This window comes from Anser brachyrhynchus (assembly GCF_964034855.1).
Source record: "Anser brachyrhynchus genome assembly, chromosome: 4".
NCBI classification, from domain to species: Eukaryota; Metazoa; Chordata; class Aves; order Anseriformes; family Anatidae; genus Anser; species Anser brachyrhynchus.
In genome coordinates this window covers 37373050-37397803 of record NC_137698.1, presented here as the reverse complement: position 1 = coordinate 37397803, position 24754 = coordinate 37373050, and the positions used below count along the sequence as shown (strand labels likewise).

Sequence of the window (24754 nt, the reverse complement as noted above, 5' to 3'; positions counted from 1 at the left end):
GTAGAGCAGCTCCCTTGTCTAATACAGCAGGGATATGCAGCACATGAGGGTTTTAGGACAGCAGCTGGCACTAGGCTTTATTCCATTGTCTAATTAAACAATACCCCCAAGCTTTGTCTGGATCCTAGGTTCCCCAGATACTATTTTACGGGTTGGCAAGAGATGAGAGAGAAGGGGGCTTGAGTGGTTAGCTCTGCCACCTGTTTCAGTGACTAATCAACTCCTTTTACTCCAGCTGGAGCTGCCTCAAAAAAAGAAAGCAGTTATTGTGTTCGGTCTGGTATCATACTCGTGTTTTCCTTGCCTTTACTTTTGGAAAAGGGCATAGAGCCACCCCTTACCCTCCCTTCTCTTGCCCTGCGGGCAGCGTGCTAATGTTACGTTAACTGTGAGTGTTAAAAGTGAAAGCCGGCCCCTTGCTGCGCGGTGCCCCCCTTCATGACGGATAACAACCCCCCGCCCCACCACCACCCCGGCGCACGCGGCGCGGCCGTTAACGGCCCCAACGCTCGGGCGGGCGCGCGAGGCAGCCCCGCCCCGCCCCTCCGGCGGCCGTCGCGCGCTCCCCGCAGCGCCCCCCTCCCGCGGGGCCGGAGCGCCGCCACTCAGCGGCTGGGAGGAGGAGGAGGAAGGAGGAAGGAGGCGGAGGAGGGACCGCGCGTGGCCGCGCTCGCTCCCGCGGCGGCCGGGCTCTCGCGAGAGCGGGGAGCCGGCTCGGTTCCTGGTTGGTGGGAGCCCGCCGAGAAAGCCGGGGCGGCAGCGGGGACGGGCCTCCGCCGGCGGCCGCGCACCGGGCTCCGCGCCGCCGACCCCCGCCGCCAGGCCGCCCCCGGCCCCGCTGCGCGCAGCCAGGCACCCACCCACCCACCCGGCCCCGTCCGCCCCGGGATCATGTCCGCCGGGCAGCAGGGACCAGCGCCGCCACAGCCGCAACCGGACGAGCCGCCCGCGCCGCCGCCGCAGCCGCCCGCCCCGCCGGGCGCCGCCAGCAGCGAGGCCGCGGGGACGGCTCCCCCCGCCGCCGGCCCGGCCGGAGGCGACGCCGCGATGGAGGTCAGGCGCGCTCCGCCCGCGGCGCACCCCCCCTCCCCCCCAGCGCGCCGCGCACCTTGCCGGGGCGGCGGCAGGTGCCCGCCACGAGGCCGGCGGGGCGGCCCCGGGCCGCGTGGGGCCGCGGCAGACAATGGAGGGGCGGGCGGGGCGGGCGCGGCGCCGCCGGGACCGGGGCCCTCGGGGGCCGCCCTCTGCCCCCCGGAACGCTCCGCGCCCGGCCGGGCCGCGCCGCACCGCGCGGGGCCGTGGGGCCGTGTTCCTCCGCCGCGCCGCGTGTGTGAGGGGAGGCGGGAGGCGACGGGACTCGGGTCGTTACTTTTCCGTTTTTTGTTGGTTTTTTTTTTATTATTTTTTTTGGCAACAGGTGCTTATTCCAGAAATTTCAGGGGGGTTGAACGTGTGCCTGGAGATGCTAATTTTATCGCAGCTTTGTTCCTGCGGTGATAGGAGGAAACTGGTCGGTCCTGCTCGCGGTGCTCTGAGTCACGCCGCGCAGTCCGGCCCCCCCGCTCTGAGCGCGGTTGCGAGCGCCGTGTGTTTGGGATGAGCGAGTGGCCAGAGCACTGTGGGTAATAGGTGCCGCTTGAACCTGCGCAAGGCTCCTCTCGCTGCTTGCAAAGTCAGTGCCTCTCCGCGTAGGGAACGGATAACCTTACAGACAGAGAAGTGCCTAAGTACCTTCCCGATAGCCCCAGTCACCTCAGGAGCTCAGTTTTCTTACTCTCCAGCGAAATCGCAAGGCTTCGCTGTGTTTGTGAGGAGGTCAGACGGCGTGCTGCTGCGTTGCTGTGCTTCACCCGGCAAGTGTGTCAGGAGAAACGGGAGCGTTGTACACGAGTTCAAACAGCCCTATCCCCGTGCTCCCTGGTAGATGGGTATCAGCCAAATCCAGCGGGAGACGAGCAAGAAGATCTGGTGTAAGGCTAGAAGACCTTTAGCTGTAGGTTTTCATACTCTGCTCTTTAATTTTGACTTTTGAATGAGACGTCTGTTACGTTGCTTCCGTTGCCACAGGCTTTACCTGCCAGAGTTACGTGAGGAGACGCCCACCCACAAACATCCCATGTTTTGCCTTCCTTTGTTTCACATTCTTTCTTATTTTCACATTCCTTGGGTCTGTGTTGGCTAGGAAAGACTTAATTTAGCTCTTACTTTGCTCAGCTAAACAGCTGATCATTAATAATTTTGAGGATATCTCATTTGTTTCCATTTCATAGCCTTTCAAGGGTTGTTTTGTGATGTACTTTCTTAGCCTGATGTAGCAGAGAAGGGTTGTCCTGTTGGGTTTGGTTTTAAGAACAGAAGGTGAAATTACACATGGGGGACGATGGGGGAAGAATTAACCTAATAAGGGGAGATGAGGACAAATTAAACCCGATCTGAAAGAACAGTTGAAAGCAGTATGGCAAGGACTTGGCAGGAAGGGGGGATGAGGGAGGACTGCCCCCTCCTGCCTGCCTGCTTTTCTGTTACGAGCAGTACTGTTGGTGGTAACAACAATTACGTGATTTAGTAAACCAAACGGGAGAAATACAGTTTCTCTTAAATTCCTACTCTGCTTCCAGGACAGAACTGCAGTCCAGGTTTTTTATTTAGATTTATTCCCTTGATACAGAACGGTGAGGAATTGGGGTAACCTGGAAAAGGAAAAAACTTGAAACGACTCTTATTTCAGGATTGGTTCTTTCCTGGTGCTCTCCAGAGTCAGCTTTAGAAGGTTTGGGCTCAGCACCCTTGAAGTGGCGCGCTGAGCTTCTGGACAACAGCTGGCTCTCTCATCCACCTTGATGTGATGCTTTAATGGTGGAGCTAAATTAGATTATAGAGAGCTAGCTCTGTCCGTCACCCTGTGGCAGGGATCTTTGATCCATCTCCAGGTAATTTTACAGTAAGTAATAGAGAGCTGACTATATCAAAGCAGCGAAAGATGCATGTGCCATCTGATGTGGATAGAGGGTAATTTGCAGGGAGCTTATACTCTTCTACATAGCTATATTCTCCTCTTCAGATAATAAGTTCTAATACTTTTTCATCTCAGGAATCTTTTGATGATGCGTCACCAGGAAAACAAAAAGAAATCCAGGAAGCAGATCCTACATACGAAGAGAAAATGGTATGTAACGTTTGGGAACACGTACAGTTATCCAGTGTTTAGGCCTTGCTTACAGTAGACTTAGTATTCTGCTCTTTTGAAGTCTCATAACTGGCTTTATAAGACTTTGTCTAGTCATTCAAAAATAAAATTTAAGTAATTTGAAACATAAACAGAAACAACGTATAGACCCTTTTCATTTTTAGCATTTTGTTCTCTCTTTCTTCTGTGTTTCCACTGTGGTATTCTGTGGGAACAACTGTTAACGTGTTTTGCTGTTCCTAGGAAGTCTAGTCTGAGCAGCTTTGAAGTGCTTTATGTTTAGAAGAATCGTATAATGGGAAGTATTCAAATTTAAGTGGAAAAAAAAATGAAAAAAATTGTAATGTTGCTTTTGAAGTTGGCTGCAGAGTTGTCCTGCAGACAAGGAGGGTAATGAAGATTTGGGTATTCACTGTCTCAAAAGAAGAAAGATTCTCTAGGAAAGCATCCATTAGTTTCTAAATGGCTGCTACCTTACTTTCTGAACGTATGGAATCAGTTGAAGTCTAGGATCTTTTTTATATCACTGTCGAATACAGGAAAATAATTCCAAAATAATTATTTTTGAACTGCAGGATTAGTAGTCCTTTGTAGGAAAAGCGTAAGGCTTAAGGCTTTGAGTAGACACTGTGTACTATAATGCACTATAATGTACACTGTACACTATAGAAATATACTCTGGCAGGGGGACTTCGTAATAAGCAAGTTCTTTCAAGCAGTACAGTGCATGGGGCAAAGTAAAAAGCTTTCAAAAGCTGTTTCACAGGAGGCTGAGAAAATGTGTGCTGTTCAGTACAAGTGCTAACTGTAAGCCTTGTTAAACTTCCCAGCGCTTTCACTTTGTCAAGACTGAAAGGGATTGTGTTAGCTTTTCTGAAGTTTAATTTGTTCATCATGAAGCTCTAGTTAAGACTGCTCAAGCATGAAGATGGCTAATTCTGTGCTTCATGTGTTAGATAAGAGAAAACGTACTTTATTTCCTTATTTTTTAGCTTTTATGGTATCCAGAGAATAGGAGATGGAGTCACCCGCTCCTCACCATTCCATCACGTTTCCTTGCTCTGGTCTTTCTGTTTTTCTTTTCTTCCTGTTCATAGTTCCAGTGTCTGTGACTGCATGTGGAATTTCTTCATAGCAAAGTGAAACTGATTCTTATAAATTGCTGCTTCCTGTGTTTCTTCTTACCACTGAAAATAACCCAGTCTTCTGCTGATTTCTTTGTGCTACTTCCTAGAAGAAAGTGAACTTGGATTTGTCTCCTCTAGTCTCTAAATAGGCACAATTACAAGAAAGATTGTATTTTATTGTCAAAATTGTCAGAAGATGCACTGCAAAAGAAAACAGGGAAAGTGTCTCTGTTGGTATGAGGATAGCTCAAGGTTGCGTAGTACAGCCTGTTCTTGTCTGTGTCCTATCTAAAAGATACAGACAATGTTTGTTAGTCTCTTAAAGGAATATCCTGAAGTGCATTGAAAATGGGTTGTGGCGTGTGTATGCAGTGCCAAAACCTACGGAAAGTTCCCTGCTAACGTTTTTGAACAAGGAAACTTGTGCAACGCAGTTTGTATTTCTTATCTTTTGTACAGCTGGTGAAAAGTACTTACAAATAAGGATTAGTGATGTGGATAGTAATAAGGTCTTACCTAGTTTAAATGTCAGAAGCTGTTAGGAAGCAAACCAAAACAGTCTTTGAGGGATAGACAGGAAAGCTGCAATTCGGGGGCTGTGGATTGTAGCTGTGTTAATCAAGCTTGAACTATGGCTAGAGTCAGTCAGACTCTTGTGGTACGTACGGGGTTTGCTGCTTTCTTGGTCTCCTCTCACCTGTCTTTCCGTCTTTCATGCCGAGTGGGATCTGCTTAAAGAGGAGAATACTCACAGGTCTGGCATTGCCCTTGCAGAAGTCTGGAACATATGTTCCTTTTTACTAAGAAAACTGACTTCCTGTAACTGTGCAAGTTGCTAAATACCAGGTTATGTTGTGGCAGCTGGCAGAATGTCAGGGTGGTTGCTGGTAAACTTGGAGTTTTCTTCGGAAGTTCCTGTAAGCTCGGGATACTTGGAGTGGCGCTGGGAAGGTGTGTTGATTCCAAACGGAACCTCTCAAAGGTTATAAAACTTTTGGATTTTGTCTTCTGTAATCTTTTTTGTGCAGCACAAATGGCGACTCGTATCAAAGGGTGCACTCTAAGTCCAGCTTAGGCTGAGCATATCTAACAGCTCTTTGCCACTAAAATAGTTTTTCTGGCTTCAAGCTATGGGCTCTTCTGCTGTCCCCCACGCCTTTCATGCCAGCCCTTTTGCTTATCTGACACCTCAGTGACATGGTTTATCTCACTAAGCAGTCGGGACACTCCTGTGGAAGAAAAGAGAATAGTTGTTGCCAGGTGGGCAAGACGAACAAGTTCACTGATGAATCCTGTGCATCCCGGGTGGGAGTCAATTTCTGGGAATGGGACCATCATTTTTGATAGGAGAAGGTTGTTAAAGGGACTCTGCTGCCTTGTTTAGTGACACTTGGGCAACCTTTGTGCCCAACTCAGATGTCAGTCTTAATGCAGATCTGTCTTGAAACTTTGATCTTACTGTTTAGCAGTGGTTAGCTTTGACCCAATGAAAGAATACTGAATCTGTCAGCTCCAGTTACATTGTTGATGTTAATCATCTCTTTTTTGCTATTGTAGGTATGTATGTGAAGGGATGTGAATCTGCATTGTTTAAAAAGCATTTGTTAGCTTTGTCTTTTAAACGAATGCATATTGTAATGTCTCACACTTGTTCCACTTAATTTCCCTTGTCAACAGCAAACAGACAGAGCAAACAGATTTGAGTATCTGTTGAAGCAGACTGAGCTGTTTGCTCACTTCATTCAGCCTGCTGCTCAGAAAACTCCAACTTCACCTTTGAAAATGAAACCAGGACGTCCACGAATAAAGAAGGATGAGAAACAGAATTTACTGTCAGTTGGCGAGTGAGTGATGACATGTAGGCCACCTTGTACTGTAATTAAGGATTTTATTGTACTTTAGAAGCGTAAGTTAAACTTGCTAGCCTTTTGTCCTGTTTGGGTGTGTGTTTTACACTGTACAATTGTGTTTTTTTCAACTGCCCACTTGTAAGTGGAGGGTTGTCTAAGAATTCTAGGAGTTAGAAGAATTTTGTGGTGGGGGTAAAGCACTATCACAATTAAAAGTATTCCAGCACGAAGAAAAGCGGGGGCAGAAAAGTAGAGCATTCATGGCTGTAAGTTGTAAGAGTTCACGGAGAACATAATGCATCTTACAGGCACCTTGAAAATCCCAAGTCTAGAAATTTGGATTGCCTTCATTGCAGCTTGTATGTCTGCACTATTTCTGGAACTTCTGGCAGATGTTGCAGAGCTCTTAAACACAGCGTCATTCCCTGTCCTGTAGTTAAAGGCCGGGACTGATGCACCCCGACTGTGTGGTTTATCCCTTTCCAGTCACACTGCTCTAACATTTGAGCCTCCAGTGTGAGCCAGAATGTAGTGGACATCTTATCATTAAGAAGCTACTGGTTCTAAAGAGTCAAAAAGCATTTCAATTCATGAGCTTAACTTCAGAGTTAATTTAAAGAAAACTGCAAGAAGCTTCTTTGTGTATTTGTGATCTGTATGTACTGCAGTGCCATTAAAGTTTGGAACAGTTTAGTGTCTTTTCAGTTTAGCAAGAAACTTACTTCTTTCTTCCACTTTTTCAGCTACCGACACCGTAGAACAGAACAGGAAGAAGACGAGGAGCTGTTAACAGAAAGCTCCAAGACAACAAATGTCTGCACTCGATTTGAAGAATCTCCATCATGTGTGTTTCCTCTCTCCCTTTTTTTCCCCTTGAAAGTTATTTTCCTTCAGAAGTCAAACCTTTAGAGTTTACAAGAGGAGTTTATTTTTACCCTTCCCAAAGAAAATGAGTCAATTTTTGGGTGGCAAGAGAGAAAGAAAACAATAACCGGCCCTAGTCTGATGGAACAAAATACATTAGGGACTGTTTATATTCTGGCAGGGTAGAAGGAGGGTCCAGTCAATCCTGTCCTTTAGAAATCCAGTTGCCATACCTTAGTTACTGGGAAAGAGCTAGCTTTTAAGTTGGTCATCTTAAAATTTTTAGGTGTAACCCATTTTCTGATTCAATTTAAAGTACATAATGGCTTCCAGTCAATTTAACAGAGAACTTAATATTCTGTTGATTTACTGTTGTACTGTGTTCTGATTTTGGGAGGGATTATAGGGTTAGAATTTCTATATAACTTGTGTTCTTGCAGAAATCAAAGTTGTTGAAGCAGCTCACAGAAACAAAATGAGTGTATCACTTGTGTCCAGTCTGCTTCATCCTTGGAATTTACTGCGTAGGGTGTACTACTTGATTTTGTTCTGTAGTGTAGATAATCAGTGTCAATTAGCAGGAAAGGAATGGCTCTTTGGCAAGTCTTTACAGATCTTTAAGTCTGTTCTTTCATGTCTTGTAGATGTTAAATGGGGAAAGCTGCGTGATTATCAGGTCCGAGGACTGAACTGGCTCATTTCTTTGTATGAAAATGGCATCAATGGTATCCTAGCAGATGAAATGGTATGCGTGTAGCCCGTATTTCTACTGGGGGGCTTGGTACCACGTGTAATGCAATAGAATTTTAGATCAGCAATGTACTTTTTTTACATAGCACAAAATGCAATATATGATTTCCCAAATTTTATTTTTCTAGTTTGTTTTTAGGACACTAATGTTAAAACAGTTTCGCATGTATGTTAATTTAAATAAACTCTACAGGCAGTTTTAGAAACAGGCATGAAAAGGGAATCTGTTAAACTTTAGAAAAATATAATTGAGGGGGGAGGCGTTTTATAGAACAACGTGTCCTGTATATTTTCTCAAAACCACAGCTATTTTGCTAGGGTATTCTGAAGCTGCCCTTGTGAAGAGAGTGTCATACATGAAAAGAGCAACAAATGTGGGAACGCTTCCTGTTATTAGGATATAAAATACAGATAGCACGATACGAGTGTCCTTTGTGGATTGATGTTCTCAGCAGGAAGAACTGCAACAGTGGGAAACTTTCCAGGAAAAATGATGCTAAGTTGTAGCCAGAGAGCCGTGTTAACATTTCATTTCCACCATGACCATGGGCATTTCAGTCAGTGCTAGCCATAGCATCTTTTGTTTGTGCTTTTGTTCTTTTTCCCTTGATGACAAAGGATGAAGGCAAAAGAAATCGAAGTAGCTGGAGAGGCAGATAGGTTTTTGTCCTCCTCCTTTAATTGCATCTGATTTTTAACAGGAGCAGATAAGAAAAAACAAAAGTTGAATTATATATTGGTATGATGCATTTCTCACATCTTACTGATAGTTGGTTTTATGTATAAAACTTCAAGATAAATTAGAGACAACTTTATTGTTTAGGAGCACATTTGATTTTGAGATAGATCAAGGATTTTCTTCAACATACAAGTTTATGAATAGAGGATTTTATTTGGCAAGTAGAGTTCTAAGTGGAGTAGGCTTGTGTTAACAAAGAAGTTTGGGAAACTTCCGAAGTCTGTGGATTCGTGGTCTTCCAAAATTTGTTTTGGACTGAGGAGTTTAAATGCTTGCTATTAAGTATTTTTGGATTTATTCTTAAATATTTATCCTTTTGAATTTATCTATGCCTTTCACACAGCCTGTAAACACTTCTCCACATCTTACACCAGGTGGAATGTGGTCATTTTGAAGACAAAGACTTGAATTTTGGAAACAAAAATAACTTGCATTGATTTTTTTTTTTAAATCCTATGCAGTTGAGTCTTTTGAATTACGGAAATTATACACAGGGTCTGGGGTTTGTGTATTTTCCTGTTTTGTTTTAATTAAAACTATGCGGTAAAGATACATGACTTTTTAATACTTCTGCTGAATAGTGAACAGTGCTTTAGAAAGTACTTCTAAAGCAGCTCAGTATTCGTTTTCTTTTTTGATATATGCAGCCGTTTATATTTACTTACGCTTGGCTTTATTCTCATGAGAACTGACGACATGTTGTGGCCTGCAAAAGTCATCTTACAGGGTTCCTAATTTATTCACTTAATTTCAAGTTTAAGATAATGAATACGTCAGTTTGTAAAGTTCATTGACCTTTAAATAATCTGAGTATATCCTATCCTATGAAAATAATTTTTTTTAATAACGTTTTCTTGCACTTCTAAGAATTTCTTACTTGAGGGATAAGGCAAAGTTCTAACTTCATAATCCCGTGTTTGAAAATGTTACTCTATTACTTTTTTTTTTTAGTTGTGCAATGCTATATAAGCTTTTTGTAACTAAAATGTTGATGCCTTTTAGTGTACCTTAGCCACTTGTTAGGCTGCTGTGGCTTCTATAATGTACTCAGAGCTCACTGTTGAGCTTTTTAAAGGTGTTTGCTGAGAGATTTTTTTCTGACACGTTAATGCCTTTCACAGGGTCTCGGGAAGACACTGCAAACAATTTCTCTTCTTGGATATATGAAACACTACAGAAATATTCCTGGTCCTCACATGGTGTTAGTTCCAAAGTCCACTCTACATAACTGGATGAATGAATTCAAGAGATGGGTACCTACACTTCGAGCGGTGTGTTTGATAGGTGACAAAGACCAGCGAGTAAGTTTTGATATCATTTTTTTTCCTGCATTTGCACATGTTAAATCCAGCATGTGATAGTGCTGTTTGGCAGCAGGTTTTCTGATCATTCTTTTAAGGATACCTAGCTCTACTTTAAAAGTTTGTTATGTTAGAAATTACAGAAATACTGGTTAAACTTTTAAATAATTCCGGAAGTCATTGATCCAGGTGTGATACCTTGTGATTTTTTTAGTGTGTCTTTTTAGAATTCAAAAGTCCATGCTCTTTTTTGTTAATATGTTTCTCGCTTACATGAGTTAACCTCTTAATATCTGTATACCTCTATAATTTAAATTCTTAGTAATTGCTGTGTCCTCTCTTAATCCTTGGATGTCGGCATTCTAGAAATCAAGTTGCCAAATAAAGCTGTTTGGGATTACTTTTCAATTAAAAAAATCTTTGTCTAAACTAGGACTCAAAATGTATTTTCTGTGTGTTTGATTTTTTTAAATTTATTTTTACTTCTTAAATTTTAATGTTACAGTTTAGCTATTGAAAACCTTATTTGAAGTTAGAACTGAAATTCCTTCTCTGCTCTGCCCCAAGGGTTTTAGCAGCTTCAGCACTGACAAGTCTTACAGCCCTTAAGTCTTACAGTGGCTGTATGTTATATTGACTCTGTAATTAATCTTACCTTTATTTTCAAATTCAGCAGCCTTGTTTTAAAATCTTAGCAGCTCTAGTGTGTTCTTTTTGTTTTAGTTTTGACAAAGCCTCAATAAAGAACTGTCACCTTGCTGTCTAGGCTGCCTTTGTCAGAGATGTGTTGTTGCCAGGAGAATGGGATGTCTGCGTCACATCGTATGAAATGCTTATCAAAGAAAAATCAGTGTTCAAGAAGTTTAACTGGAGATACCTAGTTATAGATGAAGCCCACAGGATTAAGAATGAAAAATCAAAGGTAATTTTTACTTTCACTGAAAGAGATATTGTTCTGAGTTGCTAGGTGGTGGTACTAGTAGTAGATTTATATTCATTTATGTCTCAATCTCCTTCAGTTATCAGAAATTGTGAGGGAATTCAAGACTACAAATCGGCTGCTATTAACTGGAACTCCACTTCAGAACAACCTACATGAACTCTGGGCACTTCTTAACTTCCTTTTGCCAGATGTCTTTAACTCATCTGAAGTAAGTCTTAATTTCCATTAATAAGTGAACATTGGTGGTCTTCCAGACTTGGAAAGGCCTGGAATATAGGCCTTATTTGTGTGTGTTTGTTGATATATATGTGTGTGTGTGTGTATATATATATATGTAGATAGAGATACATAGTCAGACGTATCCGTTGCTTCTAACTATAGACTGACAGTCAGTGCATGTTTCCAGTGTTGTATGTCGTAAGTATAGTATATAAACTAATTTCCCCAGCTTGACCATTCTTAAGGGCTATTGTGAGCTTAGGAGATACGAGAGGTGTTTCAGGTCACAGTGTGGAGGTGATCTCTACTGCATTTCAAAATAGGATTAAACATTGCAGTTGGTAAAACAACTTTATTCTTACATTTAACTATAAGTTACCTTACTGTTTATCTAAACTTGTTTACTGTGAGTTGGGAGATACTATGTAATTAGCAACAGACTTCAGTAAGTGGCACCTCCGCTGAGCAAGCCCAGTGCATCATAGCATGGTTTCAGGAAGATACTTATTATTGTTATTTTTTGCCTTTTTCAAGCATGTGTTTAACTGGTTTTGAGCGTAACTGAATTGGGAGGTTAACATCTATAGAAGTGGAAATCTTGTGATATATTATACCAGAATTTTACTTCTTCCTTTTCATTTTTCATCAAATGCTGCAGTGGTACACGTCTTCCAGCTGGAATTCATCCACTGGAACGATAGGATTTCAAGAAAAAATAACGATTTAATTTTTATCTTTTTTTTTAACCCCAGTGGTATGTTGTTGTTGTTGTTGTTTTAAAGATGTAGTGATACAGATCTTTCCAAGAAAATAGACCAAAAGGGATGATTTGTTCTTTTATTTACTCTGTGTGTAAGAGAATCACTTGAGTTGCATTTTTTCACCACTGTAATGCTACTGCATCTTGAAAGAAAAGTTCTTACATGCCAATTATTTTGTTACAGGATTTTGATTCATGGTTTGATACAAACAACTGTCTAGGGGATCAAAAGTTGGTGGAACGTCTCCATATGGTAAGTCTTTCTGCTTTTTGTGTGCTTTCAAAACATCTACATTAGGTTATAAATAATTCTTTTAATATTTCTTGTGACGAGATATTAGGGTAAGATAGCTTATTCCAGAAACCATGGTGGGCTTTCAGAAAAGGTTGGTGAAGTGCAGAATGTGTCTATGTCTTGAAAAGAAAGTTGTTTTGGAGGGGAGGAAAAGAAAATTGTTTTGGGGGAGAGAGAAGGGTTGACAGTTCTGGCTTTCAAGGTTTTCAGATACTTGCATTTAGAATATAGGCTATGAAGACACTACAAAGATTTCAGTCAAGCAAAGTTTTATTTTTTTTTTTCACTTGAAAGATCAGGAGTGTTCTACAGGAAAAAATGGAAGACTTTTAAGAATCTTCTGTTAAAAAACTTGTCCTAGAAGATGTAGAGTCTTCCAAAGAAAGCTCATGTAAAATAACCTGGCGATATCGATTGCTTTTTCAGATGATCTGGTAATAGGTCTAGTGGTTGAGCATTTATACGAGTATGCCTGCACTAGTGTTGTTGACCCCTTCAGTATTTCGGTTTCCAAAATACAGTTAATAATGCAATCTCTTTCAGGTGCTACGCCCGTTCCTCCTACGTCGCATTAAGGCTGATGTAGAGAAAAGTTTGCCTCCAAAGAAGGAAGTTAAAATTTATGTGGGTCTCAGCAAAATGCAGCGAGAATGGTAATTGAGATAGTTGTGTGTGCTGTGGTTAAGGTTCAGAAGGAATGTGCTGCTTGTGGCTCAACTGTTGTGTAGAACATGATTTAATTCCTTCTGCTATACTGAATTTCTGTGTATGTATTTCCTTGTGACACTTTTATGATGACAAAACTGTGCAGATCAGTGCAAGTTACCTGCTGAGAGGGGGGGGGAGCTTTTGACTATACTGTATTATCTTTTTCAAGGAGTGTAGCGATAGGGCAAGGAGTAATGGTTTGAAACTAAAAAAAAAAAAAAAAGGGTAGCTTTAGATTAAATATGAGGAAGAAATTCTTCACTCGGAGGGTGGTAAGACCCTGGCACTGGTTGCCCAGAGAAGCTGTGGATGCCCCATCCCTGGAGGTGTTTGAGGCCAGGCTGGATGGGGCTTTGGGCAACGTGGTCTGGTGGGAGGTGTCCCTGCCCATGGCAGGGGGGTGGAACTGGGTGGGCTTTAAGGTCCCTTCCAACCCAAACCATTCTGTGATTAGTTAAATAAAGGGCAACTTTGTTTTATAGTTACAAAGGTTTTTTTCTTTGATATAGGTATACAAGAATCTTAATGAAGGATATAGATATATTGAATTCTGCTGGGAAGTTGGACAAAATGAGACTGTTGAATATCCTTATGCAACTACGAAAATGTTGCAATCATCCGTATCTCTTTGATGGAGCAGAACCTGGTCCACCTTACACAACAGATATGCATTTGGTCACCAACAGTGGCAAAATGGTAGTACTGGACAAATTACTGCCAAAGTTGAAAGAGCAAGGTACACATCTTTTTGTTGTATTGTTGCTTGAGAGCTGTTTGGTTTAATGATAAAAACTGAAGTCAGTACTTCATAATGTTTTCATATCTCCTGAGCAAAAATCAGCGCATGTTATGTAGGATCATAATTGATTCCTAGCATGATACTGACTTCTCAAGCACTGCATATTAAATGCTTGATACAGGAAGACTTGTGAAGGGCCTTTATAAGTAACTGTTTTTTTTTGTGACTGCAAAGGGGTTTGTTTTCCAGCTGAGACCACAGAAGCATCAGTTGGTCTGTGCTTTAGGCTTCTCAGCAATATGAGTTGTTTGAAACCTAATCGTGTAATATTTTAACCACTGCTTTGGTTTGCCATGAAATACCGGCTTAGATTCAAAGCCTTCATGTAGGGTTAAAGTCCAGTCATTTGTGAAATGGTTTTTGTTCTTTCTGGATATGATTTTGAACAGCACTTGAGTTTTTTTTTAGTCAAAACTGGGGGCACACCCAGTTATTTAATTTTTTTTTTTTATATTTTATATTTTCAACATTACTGTAACTTCACTGAAGTGAAGGAAAGCTTGTGACTGGGGAGATGTTATGGATTAAAAAAATCAATCCTTAGTCTTAGGTAATATAAAAGTAACCTGTACCCAGTATCTGGATAGTATTTGAACAGCTGTGGAGATATGCGTTGTTGTAAGACTGGAAAAAAGTTCACTGGTTACTGTGCTTTTTTAATTTTCATTTCTTTCTGCTGTGAGACTCATTGTTGGGACATGACAAATAAAATCAGTATGGTTTTAAATCAACTGCTGATATTAACCAAAAGAGAGCATTTAATTATTAGACCTTGAGTCCAAAGAACAAAAGTCATACTGGGAGCGTGTAGGGGGAAGCAGAAACTTTCTAACATTCTTTATTTTACTTAAATCCCTCAAGTACATTTGAAACATTTGGTTGTGTCTATATATATACATATACATTAATATATATTTACATTTTTTGAATGTTGTTCTTAGCAGGTAAGTAAGCTGCCTGACCAAGTCTTTAAGAAGCATTTAATTTCTAATTATCCTAAATCCAAAACACTTTAACATTTTCTTCTTTTTACTTCTTGATGTTTTTATATTTGAAAGAGAAATTTTCTTCTACATCACTTGTCCCAAGAAATTTTCATTTGCACAATAAATAAACATAGGCATTTAAAGAATATGGAAATATATATGTAAAATAATAGAAATTCATTACAGTACTTAATAGCAACATCTGCAGACCTGTGTTATATATTAGGCTCTGTAATTCATAGACATCCGAGATGACATCAGACCTTTCTAATTCTTTCACATTCTAATGGCTGTTCAATAAAAATACTAGGTATCGTTTTAAATATATGTATATATATTTAGCCCTGAAAACTTAGCTTCATTATATTACTTAAATCAGTCTTTTTATTTATAACTACTCTTACATGCAACTGCCCTCCCTCCCTTTCTGATTGGCAAACTTTTGTGAAGTTTAATGAATCTTAAGTTTTGATGAAAACATAAAACCTTTTTACCCCAAACAGATTCAAGAGTCTTAATCTTCAGCCAGATGACCAGAGTCCTGGATATCTTGGAAGATTATTGTATGTGGCGAAATTATGAATATTGTAGATTGGATGGACAAACACCTCATGATGAGCGACAGGTATTTAAAATTTAAAGTATTTCACTTAAGTAAAAATAGTATTTATAAAACATTTAGTTCAACTGATCACGTTCTCTTTATTTATTTAGGCTTCCATTAACGCATATAATGAACCTGGTAGCTCAAAATTTGTGTTCATGTTGAGTACACGGGCAGGAGGTCTTGGAATCAATTTGGCTACTGCTGATGTTGTAATTTTGTATGATTCAGACTGGAATCCGCAAGTAGATCTTCAAGCTATGGTAAGAATCCAGATGGAAATGTCCTTTTTTTCCTCATATAACTGTCCTAGAAATGTGTGTGCTGTATGACATAGTATTTTCAAATTTAAATGACATTTTTCCAGTTTTAGCGTAATATTAATAGTATTTTTAAGACTGATTTTTCAGTTGCAGTGCAGCTTGCACTTCGTGGAACATGTAGTCACATTTGGACTTTGCAGGAGGGAATGCTGTGGTATATGCTACAGTACCCTTAGTAGTGTTTAATGAAAATAACCTTTTTTAGTTTTAAAAACTAATGGTATGTGTTAACTCCAAAATTATAAAACCTTCCTTCTCTGGAAAGTAGACCTTACTGTATTTATACTGTCTTCAGTGAGATTTTGGAAAAGAGGCAAATAAAATTTGAATTAAAGTTTATAAAAATTGCTTTTAGGGTGGTGATAAATGAGCAAGCTCCTGTTAGCAACTTTATTTATTTATTTTAAAGTAGATTTGTATGCATTTTCAGCCATGGTACCTATCAAGAACACTACTGATAGCATAAGAAAGTAAAGCTGCTATTTAAAAATCTACCAGTGTTACCATTGGCAAATGAGGCCTTTCAGTGACAAAACTTGTAAATTTAAGCTGTACATTCTCAAGTATTCTAACAAAAATTAGTTCAAAAGAATGACAGAACCAGTACCTGGAAGCTAAATCAAGATAATTCCAGTTACCGCTAAAAGCGTATGTTCAGAATACTAATTCTCACAGTGGTTAATGACTTGCCAGTCAGGTGAGGTGTGGTACATTGTATTTTTCTTCAAATATTCATAGCATGACTGAATGATTTGGGGATAGGTAGCTTCTGATCAGTACAGAGAGAATTTCTTAAATATTTTGATTTTACAGAAGGTTACCTAATGCCAGAAGCATCCATTCTTTTCCCATGAGGTAATGCACACGTGCGCACGCACACACATAAACACAAAACAAAAAAGAAAAGCTATTTTTAGGTATGAAATTTAGAAACATACTTATTGTTGATGTTGCTTAACAACAAACAACTTGAACTGCAAATGTGATATCGTGGGTAGTCATGTTAAATTGATTTCTGTAAAGATTAACTAACCTACACTATTCTGCTTTACAACTTAGTTTGCTGAAACCAGTGAAAATTGAAGATAATTATATATTCACACTAGAAAGCAAGTGTTGATTTACTTGTTTTGTTGTTTGCTTTTTTTTGCCTAGGATCGAGCACACAGAATTGGCCAAACGAAGACTGTTAGAGTGTTCAGATTTATCACAGACAATACAGTGGAAGAAAGAATAGTGGAACGTGCAGAAATGAAACTCCGGCTAGATTCCATCGTCATCCAGCAAGGCAAGTATTTGGAGGCAATTTTTTTTTTTTTAACAGCACTGCAGACAAATTATGTAGTAAGAATTAATGGGAACGTTGCTTTTGCCTCAGCTGTATTCTGAATATAGAGTGCAAAGACCCGAAAATTTTACAGCAGGGATAGGCTTTTCCTCATTAACTTTTTAATTATTTCCCCAATGGTAAGTATGCAGACAAGGGGGTATAGACAAACTTGTTTTAAAGCACTCAACTTCCACTCTTAAATGGAGAAATTAATGCCTTGGCCTTTTTTTAATAGATGGGGAGAAGTGATGAGGATGGTACCTTGGTTGGTTTGGAGTCAGTAACTATTATGCAAAAAGGATTCAGCGAGGTTTGGTTTTGAAATTATGAAAATATGCACACCATAACATAAAGCTTGTATATAAGGTCTCGCATCCAAAATTGTTCAAACACAAATAAAGTACAGTAAAGAGAATGCATGTTGTCCCTGGCTAGATTTTGCGGGATTTTATTTTATTTTACTATTTTTTTCATGTGGAGTTTCCCTGAGTGAAAATGAGATAGCTTTAACTTGAAAATGTAAGGGAAGGGGGAAATCATATGTTGTTCCTTCAGTAATATGAAATTTTTAATTGCTGCCTTTCAATGCTTTTATCTTCAGGAAGACTGGTGGATCAAAACTTGAATAAACTTGGGAAGGATGAAATGCTGCAAATGATTAGACACGGAGCAACACATGTGTTTGCCTCAAAGGAAAGCGAGATTACAGATGAAGATATTGATCATATTTTGGAAAGAGGTGCAAAGAAGGTGAGATCAAGTTTAAAAGAAAAAAAAAAGAAAAACTCCCTGTAGACTTAAATTGTGTGGTAAGATAGTGTATCGCTGGACTATAGCTTCATTATAAGCTGGAGAAAATAGAGTGGTTGTTATTGAGAAGCTTCGTATTGCTCAAATGTGTTATTTTTTTTAATGCTGTTATAACTGCGATGTTTTATAATGAAGTACCTTCCAAAAAGGTTACTGCTCTTTTCTCTCTTTCCTGCCCCCAGACTGCAGAAATGAACGAAAAACTTTCAAAGATGGGTGAAAGCTCCCTCAGAAATTTCACAATGGATACAGAGTCCAGCGTGTATAATTTTGAAGGGGAGGACTACAGAGAAAAACAGAAGGTAACATTTAAGTTTTTTTTGGAGGGAAGCACTGATTTGTATGATTAAACCATACTTTTCAGATACGTTGGTTAAATAAAATACAATGCAGCTATAAAAATAATTTGTAAGCTTAGTTACTTAATGAAGTATATGTAGACTTTTTTATATCAAACTCATAGCTAGTCTGAATGTTTTGCAAGACTTAGTCTTAATACTTCTTGGGGGTGGTGGGATTTGTTTTTATAGATGGCATTTACAGAGTGGATTGAACCACCTAAACGAGAAAGAAAAGCCAATTATGCTGTGGATGCTTACTTTAGAGAAGCTCTTCGAGTCAGCGAGCCAAAAGCACCCAAGGTGAGTTGACTAATTAAAAAATAAATAAACTGTTCAAATACACATGAAAAGTAGTCAAAGCTGAAAGCAAGAAATTGCTAATTCATTTAGTTTCATAAATTGAGGAGGCACTTGAAGGATTTAAATTTAGAAAAATCCAAAGGATGTAAGACAAATTTCTCTGAGGAAAAAGTAAGAGCAGTATGAAACTTACAAGATTTTAGGATGGTAAGGATATAAGGTATTTCATATTTTATTTTTACTTTCTTTAAGCAGTAGAAGTTTTTTTCTTACCTATGGAACATACCCTTACTGCTACTCAAATACGTGAGCTTTGTTCAAGGGAATGCATGTGCAAATCTTTCCCCACCATTCTCTTTCCAAAAGACCCTGTCTACTTTTCTCACATACCTGTGACTTCTGTAAGCCTTCATGGTTGTACCTGACTTGCACACTGTTTTAGGGTAATTTTTGTAAAAATGGAGGGTTCACAGACAGGACTCAGTTACTAGCAAACAGATTCTGGATGTGAACAGGAGTCAAATACAAGCATTTTTATGTATCTCAGGCACCGCGGCCTCCAAAGCAGCCAAATGTACAGGACTTTCAGTTCTTTCCTCCACGGCTCTTCGAACTATTGGAAAAAGAGATTCTCTACTACAGGAAAACAATCGGGTACAAGGTAACAGAATTCATTCATTACATTAGTGTATTTTATTGCAGCAGTTACTGGTAGGAGAATATATACTTGTCCTGCCTTTCACGCTGATTTAAATGAAAGCATGTTAATCTGAACAAATGATTAGGTTGTATTAATGGAGAAGCTACACCAAGCACTGGTGAAAAGTCTTCAGATTTTAAAAAATGTATAATCTTTCAGGTACCTCGTAATCCTGATCTGCCCAATGCAGCCCAAGCACAAAAGGAAGAGCAGCTTAAGATTGATGAGGCTGAACCTCTTAATGATGAAGAACTAGAAGAGAAAGAGAAGCTTCTAACCCAGGTATCGCTGGTTCTTTAGTGAGACTGACATCATCTGAAGCTTGGTTTGTGTTTTACAGTGTTACATGAACATATCATAGTCAGTGATTTACAAATGCCATATTTAAATTAACATGGCTGTAAATCTTGGTTCATGCTGAAAAAAAGGTTAGCATTGGGTTTGTTACGGGCTTAGATACCTCTGAAGGATACTTTGAAATTAGTGTATTTAGGTTCTACTGAACCTGATCTACATAGTCCGTATATTTTTAAGTAAGAGCTATGTCCAGAGTCTGACTTGGCAAGTTCGCGTTGACTGTAGCCTGTGACATCTTTTCTCAGTTGGGGGACCACGCAGACTAGCTGCAGAGCTGCATGTGCGACCTTCCATGTAATTTAAAGCATAGCCTTTGCCAAAGTGTCACATCCACATGTACTAACTATACACTGCAGGGTGAAGGGGCAGATTTCTTAAACTAGGACTAGAAGTGATAACATCCCCCTCTTAAAGAAGATATAAGCAGATATAAGCTGAATAGGTACATAATTAGGTAGCTTGTACATTTAAATAATTCAAGGCAGGTTATTACCTGTTACTCCTTGTCTGTGTATTGTATTTTCACGTGTATTTTGTGGGTAATTTTAGGAGAAGAGCTCTTATTTGAGTAGTAGTGTATTGGAGCAGTTCACTATTAAAAGCCAGTACAATCAAATAAGCTCTGGTTAAATCATAATGTGTCTGGCTGAATATTTTTGTACTTTTTCTTTTAAAAGTTAATACAAACATGCAGTTAGTCTGGCTTGGCAGCTGGTAACTTCAGCATTGCTTTTCCTGTCCCTGCTGCGTAACATCACACAAAATACCTCCAGACTTTGGGGGAGAGAGACCAGGGAAGATGCAGAAGGCTGATGGTATCTGCAAGGCACTTGGTGGTCCTCTGTGACTGAACAAAACCATTACAGAGACCACTTGCCTCTCTTGAGGGACCTTTTTCCTTAAAAAGTGATCCCATGTTGTCTCTCAGAGAATAATGGGTAAGACGGGTTAATTTATGAGCTGAAGTAGTAATTAAAGAAGCAGTGCTAATTAGGTAGTTTTTAGATGGAGAGAGTCTACAGTGACCACACTATAAAACCAGTTTTTCTACTACCATCAAACTGCAGGAAAGCACAGGTTTAATATTGTTGGAATTACAGAAGTGTTACTCAGTCATTTTAAATTATCTGTTGAAAGAAATGTGGAGATGGACAAATCCTGAACTTTTGTGCCATGTTTGCTTTTAATTGCTGTAAAGGGATTTACTAACTGGAATAAGAGAGATTTTAACCAGTTCATCAAAGCTAATGAAAAGTGGGGCCGTGATGATATCGAAAATATAGCACGAGAAGTAGAAGGAAAAACCCCAGAGGAAGTCATCGAGTATTCAGGTAACTTACTTTTCAAGTAGTCAATTCTGTATCTACTGCTGCTTTCCTAGTTTGAAATGCCTGTGAACAAGCTGACCATCTTACTTGGGTGAACTCTCTGTATGACCCTTTAAGGGTGAGATTGTGCTAATGGATTTGAGGTCTACTGATACAGATTGTAGTAGGTTTAGCCCCTGCATAGTTAAAACTGTACTAAAATGTGCACATGCTCTATTGATGACACACTTTCATATATTCTAACTGGTGTTAGATATATTCTGGACAGTGCTGGTTTCAATTCTTGTTAATTTCTGCAAAAAGGAAATGATGAAAAAAATGCTTAGATGGAGAATTCTCTTTTCCTTAGATTTACCAACCAATAACTGTGTTGACTCTTTACCTCTTTATTATTTCACACTGTTAAAGCTAGGGATACTGTAAACATTCTGTGACTGAATAATGAACGTTGTTTTTTGTAACTGAAGACCAGTTGATTACTTTAACTGCTGATGTTTCAGAGAAGGGTCTTCTCCTGTAGTGCAGCTGCAAGGTTCTGGGACTTTGTTTTTTATGGTATTAAGCTGCTTACTTACAGATGTGACATTTTACTTAAACACCTAATTGTCTTTTAGACACTTGCTCCTGTCTTTGGCTACTAACTTAGTGGCAATCCCACTTCCTTCTGTATTACTGTTTTATCAGTTTGCATTTTAAGACTTTCTCTTTGAGAAGGAAATTGGCTGGCCAAATCACACCTCATTTAAAATGAGGGCTCCTGTATCTACTCTCTTCAAAATAGCATTTGTAATATTCCCAACACAATTTCAGGAAGTGAAGGTCCCTTATCAGGTAAAGGCATATCTATTTTTATACAGCAGTAAGGCCTGGTAAAAGGAAATAACATATAACATCTTCTAAGGCAAAAACCTAATTCCGTGATGAGAAACTAACCATTTGTTCTTTTCTTAGCTGTGTTCTGGGAAAGGTGCAACGAACTCCAAGATATTGAGAAGATCATGGCTCAGATAGAAAGAGGAGAAGCCAGAATTCAGAGACGAATTAGCATAAAAAAAGCACTTGATACAAAGGTATCTTTGCTGTGTTTCTTGCTTCCTTTATTTCCCTGTGCCAGTGAGGTGAGGTCCCATGCTGTATGCCTAGCCAATGTTATAGTACGTTAAGAAGACACGTTAGGCCTAATATTCCTCTCTTACCTGTTCCTCAGCGGTTTCTACCGTCTGCTTTTCTATTCTATAGAACTGCTGTCCTTTGCAGTTTCTACTCTTGAATTTAATTGCAGTTGGTAGGTTTAAACTTCCTATTTTGGCTGATAGCTATGGTGATAACTTCAGGTGTGGCCTAATATCTTGTTTGTAACAATCGTCATTATATAGCACTATGAACTGTGTACTGTGATCAACTCCCAGTAACTACGTGCTTTTTGGAAAAACACAATTTCCGTTTGTTGGACCCACATAGCTGAAAATACTATATATATTTTTAGAGGACTTAAAAAGAGAAGACTTACCAGTCAGTGGAGTTTTCTTTGATCCTGCGCATTTCACCAGCCAGGGCTTGGAAACAGATTTGTAATAAATTAAGACACTTGTAATAAATACCAGACATTTTTCCCCACCTTAGGCTTGACTAGCTCCTCTTCTAAGGAAGTCAGGGGAAGAACAGCGTCTCACTCTATTAACCAAAATGCAGCTGAGCCATGTACCTTTTTCTTTTCCTTTGCTTTTGACCATTTCTGAGGATTTTTTTGTTAAAAAGAATCATTGCCAGTTGCAGGCTGGCAGATCGTGACTATTTTCAAATGTAGTGTCAGGCCTGCACTGCACAATCAAAAATCAAAAGATTATTTGTCAAACAGGCAAGCAAACAAACATGTCAAACCTGGCTGCTTAGATGGTATTAGTAAATTCAGTATCTAGAATCTACAGTTCCTTAAACACGGTGACTTTCAGGACCAGAGATTATAGAAAACTAGAGCTTTTAACTTGGTATATTGTTCATCTGCCTGTCATGTCATTTTTTTGCTTTCAGAGAAAACAGTTCCATGTTTCTAAAGGATTTCTTAGTTATGTATGATCTTGTTTTGTTTAGATTGGCAGATACAAAGCCCCCTTCCACCAGCTAAGAATATCATATGGTACCAATAAGGGGAAGAATTATACTGAAGAGGAGGATCGCTTTCTAATCTGTATGCTTCACAAGCTAGGATTTGATAAGGAAAACGTCTATGACGAATTAAGACAGTGTATCCGAAACTCGCCACAGTTCAGATTTGACTGGTTTCTCAAGTCCAGAACTGCAATGGTATGTATTAATCTGTCGTGCTCTTTGGCTCATGAACACCCATGACAGCACACCACAGTTACATAGCAAGCTTACTAAATCACTTCTGAAATAGGTCAGGTATGTGCATGTGGTCGCTATATTAATTTTTTAAAGACTTTCCACAGCAACTGTAATGGATGACAAATGCAATAAACTAAAAAGTCTCATGAGACAAGAAATGTAACTTCCAAGCTACTGTGTTTCAAAATCAACATGAATTTGAATTAAATACAAATCTGTTTTAAAAACAAACATCTGTGATCAAATCCATTCCTATGAAGCCAGCCAGTAACTACCATAAAAATTCTGTTTCATTCCTTTTTCAGTCTGCCAAGGTTTTGCATGATGAAAAACAAACAAACTTGTTACTTACTGGCATTTCTAGTATTCTAACACGATGCTTTTTACATGAACTGGCTGCCTAAAGTAGTGAGTGACTGACTATGTTTTGCAATTTAGGAGCTGCAAAGGAGATGCAATACTTTAATCACCCTGATTGAAAGAGAAAACATGGAACTGGAAGAAAAGGAAAAGGCAGAAAAGAAGAAACGTGGACCAAAACCATCTTCGGTAGGATTTAAAAAAGCATTTTTGTAGAAAACCTCACTTGAAGACAGCGTGCTTTTCTAATTGTCTAGGCCAAGTGATGTCTAAAAGTTATTTAAAGATAACAACACAACAAAAAACCTTACAGGGCAGTGCTAAGCGCTGCTTAAAGTTTACTAATGTCATTCAGCTAAGTACTGTTGTGGATGGAAAATAAGTTCAGGTTCTAAACTGCAGCTCACGCGCTTTGGAGCTTGTTACGTTTTTGATCCCTGAGTTGTGGGCTATACCAGTTTACCTTGATAAAATGCAACTAAGATTTACTTAGTCTTTTTATTAATTTTTATCCATAAAGAAATGATGTCTGCCACTGAGGGGTGGTATGTAGGTGATGCAGACCATTCCTTCCCCTCTGAGAATGCTATAGATCTGTTTACAAATGTCCCCATGTAGACATTGTTGCCTGCCATCACGAGCCTTATTTTGGGTGGTGGTGGTCATGAAGTGGGCTCTAGAGCTAGATTTGGGAAAGCAAGCACATACGCATGACTCTGCTAGCTGAAGTACTGCTAAACAGGAAGAGCTTTTTTTGTAAAGGAAACTACAACTTCTACCCATTTTCTTACCTAGATTTTGTTTTTAAAGTTGTTACTTAGAACTGTTCTCAAAATACTTAAACAGGCGTTCAGAAATACCATTCCTTAAGTAAGGAAGCTTTATTTATAAGCTCCTTATTTGTCTCTATACATTTTTTTCCTCTGTGAAATGGTACTATTCCAGGATTGGAGAGTACAAGACCGCTACTGTCCTGAGTGGGATGTGCATATTCGCCACACTGCATTTGTGATTTATCACATTTTAAGCTGCCAGGGTTACACTGTGATCTCTAGCAGTTTTGACTTGAAATGCACTACTTAAAATTTTTCTCTGTCACAACAACTTACTTTAAAAACTTACCTTACAGGCACAGAAGCGCAAAATGGATGGTACTCCTGATGGTCGTGGAAGAAAAAAGAAGCTAAAGCTGTGAATGCAGAATTTTTGTAATCACTAAGTTTAAAAAGTAGTTCTTTAATTTACGGGTCTTCATAAGATGTACTGTATAATGCTCAACTATTATGTCATTAAAGGACATCGGGTTCATCTGTTTACTGAACTAGAAACATAGTACTTACTGTAGGTTCACTTTTTTAAATGCAACAGCTGTGCTGAATTTTTTTTACCATTAACACTTGAAGTAATAAATAGGCTTCATTTATTAA

The 24754-nt window shown here is 39.4% G+C and overlaps 1 protein-coding gene and 1 long non-coding RNA gene across 2 annotated transcripts in view; one reads left to right on the top strand and one right to left on the bottom strand.

The window, feature by feature from the left end:
• The window catches only part of LOC308194751, a 20056-nt gene extending 14073 nt beyond the window's left edge, over positions 1-5983 (bottom strand). The window contains exon 1 of the long non-coding RNA XR_013950832.1: positions 1109-5983. This is a non-coding gene — a long non-coding RNA (uncharacterized lncRNA). The remainder of the gene's footprint in view (positions 1-1108) is intronic.
• SMARCA5 (SNF2 related chromatin remodeling ATPase 5) lies at positions 424-24754 on the top strand. The gene is given in 26 exon segments (XM_080590934.1): positions 424-762; positions 764-832; positions 835-1053; positions 3092-3166; positions 5992-6158; positions 6908-7008; positions 7673-7773; positions 9639-9818; positions 10585-10740; positions 10838-10969; positions 11925-11993; positions 12579-12688; positions 13253-13479; positions 15032-15153; positions 15243-15395; positions 16611-16747; positions 17391-17535; positions 17778-17897; positions 18126-18236; positions 18784-18897; positions 19096-19218; positions 20492-20624; positions 21573-21691; positions 22713-22925; positions 23406-23516; positions 24457-24754. Coding segments are annotated over 26 exon segments (3597 nt in total). The 5' UTR covers positions 424-438; the 3' UTR covers positions 24523-24754.